The sequence below is a fragment of the Oncorhynchus tshawytscha genome, linkage group LG06 (genome assembly GCF_018296145.1).
Source record: "Oncorhynchus tshawytscha isolate Ot180627B linkage group LG06, Otsh_v2.0, whole genome shotgun sequence".
NCBI lineage: Eukaryota > Metazoa > Chordata > Actinopteri > Salmoniformes > Salmonidae > Oncorhynchus > Oncorhynchus tshawytscha.
In genome coordinates this window covers 33133008-33139007 of record NC_056434.1, presented here as the reverse complement: position 1 = coordinate 33139007, position 6000 = coordinate 33133008, and the positions used below count along the sequence as shown (strand labels likewise).

The 6000-nt window shown below is 40.7% G+C and overlaps 1 protein-coding gene across 1 annotated transcript in view; it reads right to left on the bottom strand.

The window, feature by feature from the left end:
• Positions 1 to 4394: 4394 nt before the first annotated feature.
• LOC112245181 (voltage-dependent calcium channel subunit alpha-2/delta-1-like) overlaps positions 4395 to 6000 on the bottom strand; it is a 105033-nt gene continuing 103427 nt past the window's right edge. Inside the window, exon 38 of the mRNA XM_042323201.1 lies at positions 4395 to 5082. Within this exon, the coding sequence (XP_042179135.1) occupies positions 4981 to 5082 (102 nt within the window). The 3' untranslated portion in view covers positions 4395 to 4980. The remainder of the gene's footprint in view (positions 5083 to 6000) is intronic.

The following is a 6000-nucleotide window of genomic DNA, read 5'->3' as shown; positions in this document are numbered from 1 at the left end:
TCTTAAAATAAAGTCGTGATCCTAACAGACTTTAGACAGGGAATTGTTACTTGGATTAAATGTCAGGAACTGTGAAAAACTGAGTTTAAATGTATTTGACTAAGGTGTATGTAAAGTTCCGACTTCAACTGTATGTTCTCCTGTTTTTAAACTGACTGGAAAAAGCTGACTATCATGTTTAATCTTGCACTCTCAACACCTGTGTTTAAGATGAGAACACTTATTGGCAAATCTAAATGCCTAATGATTAAGTTTTAAACACTGACGTTTACAGTGCTTCATGGTTTTACAGTGTAACCATCCCTTCACACATAGACAAAACAACAAGACCCCCCAGTACAGCCCAACGTGATCCTTTTGAGGTTTTGTTGCCCAGTATAACAAACACAAAGCTCTTAAAATGAGCTGTGAATGCATTCATCCAAAGATAACATCAGATAAACAACAACATAAACCTAACAACAGTGTCCTGTCAGAGCTGTGATGCTGACATCTGGTCTGTAAGAAAGACCAGATCAGAAAAGAGGCCAGGCCAGGCCTGTCTCTGTGAATCCCCCTGTCAGGAGAGTGGGGACACAGTCTGGTACAGGGGACATGCTCTGTCACTACACATCTCCCTGGCTTTCGTCTGCAAGCATGCCTGTCCTCTGTAATGCTGTATACTGTATGTATGTGTGGCACAGAAAGCAGCACTCACATCACAATATACTTAGATATTAGGAAAATCATTCTGCTTAAAGAAAGGAGAAGGCATATACACTATCTTTCTCCAATAGCACATTATAGACAAAATTTGCATCCATAATATCCCATTACGTAATGGTAATATGAGAGTTTGCAGGCCTTTTAGAGTGTGGGTCACTTTGTGGTTCAATAATGTCCCATTGGAACCAGGTTATTCACAGTGAGAACCCTTGTACTATGACTAGAACCATGATGTATCAACAGTTAGGGAGTCCAGTAGTTACAGTCTAATTATCATTCCCGAGAAAATGTATGGAAATTAAAGTTGTCATAATGAATCCCAAGCCTTGAAGAATAATACACAAAAAGGTATGTCATAGGCAGACTCGCCATAACTAATGGTTGCATAATAACACATTGCTCTTTCAGATAATCTGAGCAATATGAGGAACATTGCATTTTGAAAAATGCATTACCAGTGTGCTGGAGAGCACAAGAGCATGTCATATTTGTTTTGTCTGTTAACTAGACCACCATGGTCATTTCATGTCTGTCAGTACCATATGATACTAAACCAAACACTGCTAGATGGCAGAGATTAGTGGTTATAATTGCATACAGTGACCTTCATTATTAACTGACAGGTAGTCTAGCGGTTAAGTGCATTAGGCCAGTAACCAAAAGGTCGCTGGTTGAAATTCCTGAGCTGACTGTGTGAAAAACCTATTGATGTGCCCTTGAGCAAGGCACTTAACCTCAGTTGCGCTGGATAAGAGTGTCTACTAAAATGTAAAAAATATGATTTCATTATTGCTTGTGAGAACAGGGGAGCCTCAAACAGTAAGCAGTCATTTCATGCCAAGTTGGATGTCCATAAATAGTCTCTTGTTGAATGAACAGACCATAACAATAATACACTTTTATTGTGAATATATATTTGCACAAGAATCAACACCATGTTATGAATATTATTTTCCATTTTTTTTTCTGTTTCTTTTTTATACACTAAATGTCATTATTGTACAAATATATACAAAATTGTATCAGGCTAGTCAAGTTCCACAAAATAGTAAGTAATGTATTAAAGCACAATCAAAGATACTCCAGGGACATGCCCATTCCATGGCTACATCATGCCGTTGGCATTATACACACATCAACACGCTACTCCAATAAACAGGCATGATCCTGAACGCTCCAGATCAGGTGGTCACTAGATGGCCATGGCAGAAGGGACAGTATTGGCAACGATCATACAGTAAGTACTTCATTTTGGGTTAGGGTTACAGTGCTCCGGTTTTGTAATGTGTAACTGAGAACTTAACTCTCGTTTACAGATTTTAGAAAGCAACACAAAGAAGAAACAAGCAGAAGAGGAACAAGAAAAAGATGAGAAAGAAACAGTCTTTAGATATGCTGATATCATTCTCCAGTTGTCTGCTCACCAGGGTCTGTGAAACAACTTAAGCCTTCTGGAAAGCTTTTCTGTCTTTCACGTTCCTGTAATCCTGAGTCTGGGGATACAGTAGGAAACTAACTCCAGGAGCATATTGTTCAAGCCTAGCTGCCAGTCTGAAGCTGAAACAGACTGCCACCCAGGCTAGGTAGATACCAGCTAGCTACGGAACATAAGAAACATATCTCTGAGCTACTGCTCCTGCTCTACTACTACACATAGCGTACAGTACAGCATGCAACAGACACTTTGGGACATAATTCCAATGGCTATCCATCAAAGAATAACTTTGGATAAATTAATGGTATGTTGAAGCTACATAGGCACTGGGAATCTGATGCATCAAATGAAGTTATACTGTATCAGTATCTATACAGACCTGGGTCATATGCATACTGTACTTTCAAAGACTTGAGTTGCACTAAATATAGCTTGTCTGGTGCAATGGAACACATTTAATAGTTCCAAAAGTGCAAACGCCTGCCTACCCTGTATGTGAAGCTAAACAAAGCACACCAAAAGTATTAGAAAGTAATTGGCCTAGGTCACTGATTGGTACCCTAGGATTGCTAACGTGACCATAAAGATATGTAAGTACGATTTGACCCTGAATGTTAGCAGAGAAAGATCTATCATGGGTCAACTATCCCCATTCCTGGAATGGTGACAGTGTTCTTCAGCTCTCTATTGAGTGAACCCTACTCTAGTCTACTGGATCTATTCACATACTGCTGTTTGACCTGCATGAATAAATACAGTTGAAGTCAGAAGTTTACATAGACTTAGGTTGGAGTCATTAAAACTTGTTTTTCAACCACTCCACACATTTCTTGTTAACAAACTATAGTTTTGGCAAGTCGGTGAGGACATCTACTTTATGCATGACAAGGGTAATTTCTCCAACAATTGTTTATAGACAGATTATTTCACTTATAATTCACTGTATCACAATTCCAGTGGGTCAGAAGTTAACATACACTTCGTTGACTGTGCCTTTCAACAGCTTGGAAAATGTCAGAAAATTGTGTCATGGAATTAGATGCTTCTGATAGGCTAATTGACATAATTTGAGTCAATTGGAGGTGTAATTGTGGATTTATATCAAGGCCTACCTTCAAACCCAGTGCCTCTTTACTTGACATCATGGGGAAATCAAAAGAAATCAGCCAAGACCTCAAAAATGAATTGTAGACCTCCACAAGTCTGGTTCATCCTTGGGAGCAATTTCCAAATGCCTGAAGGTACAATGTGTATCTGTACGAACAATATTACGCAAGTATAAACACCATGGGACCATGCAGCCATCATACCGCTCAGGAAGGAGCCGCATTCTGTCTCCTAGAGATGAGCGTACTTTGGTGAGAAAAGTGCAAATCAATCCCAGAACAACAGCAAAGGACCTTGTGAAGACTCTGGAGGAAACAGGTACAAATGTATCTATATCCACAGTAAAACGAGTCCTATATCGACATAACCTGAAAGGCCGCTCAGCAAGGAAGAAGCCACTGCTCCAAAACCGCCATAAAAAAGCCAGACTACGGTTTGCAACTGCACATGGGGACAAAGATCGTACTTTTTGGAGAAATGTCCTCTGGTCTGATGAAATAAAAATACAACTGTTTGGCCATAATGACCATCGTTATGTTCGGAGGAAAAAGGGGGAGGCTTGCAAGCCGAAGAACACCATCCCAACCGTGAAGCACGGGGGTGGCAGCATCATGTTGTGGGGGTGCTTTGCTGCAGGAGGGGCTGATGCACTTGATGCATCTTGAGGGAGGAAAATTACGTGGATATAATGAAGCAACATCTCAAGACATCAGTCAGGAAATTAAAGCTTGGTCGCAAATGGGTCTTCCAAATGGACAATGACCCAAAGCATACTTCCAAAGTTGTGGCAAAATGGCTTAAGGACAACAAAGTCAAGGTATTGGAGTGACCATCACAAAGACCTGACCTCAATCCCATCGAAAATGTGTGGGCAGAACTGAAAAAGCATGCGCGAGCAAGGAGCTCTACAAACCTGACTCAGTTACACCAGCTCTGTCAGGAGGAGTGGGCCAAAATTCACCTAACTTATTGTGGGAAGCTTGTGGAAGGCTATCCAAAATGTTTGACCCAAGTTAAACAATTTAAAGGCAATGCTAGCAAATACTAATTTAGTGTATGTAAACTTCTGACCCACTGGGAATGTGACGAAAGAAATAAAAGCTCTACTATTATTCTGACATTTCACATTCTTAAAATAAAGTGGTGATCCTAACTACCTAAGTCAGGGAACTTTTACTAGGATTAAATGTCAGGAATTGTGAAAAAGTTTAAATGTATTTGGCAAAGGTGTATGTAAACTTCCGACTTCAACTGTAAATCAAAACCGTTGGATTATCAATAACTTTGCTCTCCATTTCAGTTACAGGTTTTGTTGTCTTCATAATTATATTTTTTCTGTACTGTACAGTATAATAAATATCATAAACAACAGAAACTAAGCCTAAATCATTCGTATCAGTGAATTATAAAGGACAGACACTCAACCTCCCTCTTACTCCAACCAAAACATATAACTACATTTATGATGACGAATTAAAGGGTTTGGTTAGCTCCAAAGAATACACCATATAATAGAATAGCTCAGTCAACATGGTGGAGAAGAGATGAGAGGGAGGAAAGAGCACCCCTTTGGCTTTGGAGAATGATTGGAGAGCAGGAGAGTGACTTTTCTTCCATATTGGCAGTGCGTTAACAGATAAGTGATGACATTCAGGAGATGGAGAGTCAGAAAACGGTCCAATGTAAAACACTGTCTGGTTGAGATGTGTGTGTGTGTGTAGGGGTCATGAGTGTCAGGGGCCAGTGAGGAGCCACAGCAGCAATAGTTGGAGTCCCAACATGGGCCAAGGGGAGGGGCTTAGAGAGGTCCCGCCCCCACAGTCAGAATCATCCTCCTGTTGGTCACAACATCCGTTAATCAGACAAGCTACCAATCAGACAATTCAAACTCAGATTACGCTGGCAAATAATAGAGAACATACATTTTTGCGTTCAGAAGGGTGCAACATTATAGAATGTTCAGTGTGTGTGTGTGTGTAGCCTCCTGTTGTTTGATGCCAGTGTTCAGGATATACATGCGTGCCCTTGGCCTTTGTGTGTGTGTGTTCGTGTCGTACAGTACTGCACACCGTCAAAGGCAGGAAACCCATCTGGCACTTCCTCTATTTACAGGGAATATAGACTGCAGAGCAACTTCCATAGTTCAGCTGTGGGGAGAGAGTCCTACTTTCACTCTCCATAGAGGATCTACATCTGCTGTACAATACCCGTACCTTCCATTCCCAGGCCACCCTAAACATCACTACCGGCCTGTGTGTGTGACAGGTCTATAACAGGTAGTACATCTCTTTTACTCTACAGCACACTATTCACCTGGTAGAGAATTACATGATATACTGTATTGGTACCTTATTTTCCTTTTGCTCTGGGATTATCCAAGTGTGTTTAATTATTTGAAGAAAGTAGCTACAGTACTAGAATCCAGGTCATCATTATTAACACATAGATAGTAGTGGTTGTGTTTAAGGCCTATCAGTAGATTTCCGATCAGTTAGTAGTTGCTGTGTGTAACACCTGACTATCAACAGTGGTGGAGAGACACAGGTCTTAGTTCAGTTTTTATTGACAGGGACTATCCCCAGCATCAACTCCTGCAGCAACATGAGGAAGGGGACAGGCCAGAGACACCGCTGACTGAACACAGTGGCTCGTCCTACCATGACAGACATGAGCAGCAGCCAATGGAGATGCAAAATGAAGGATGAATTATGGAAATAGAAGGACAGAGACAAGGAGAAAGAAAGCATGTAAAA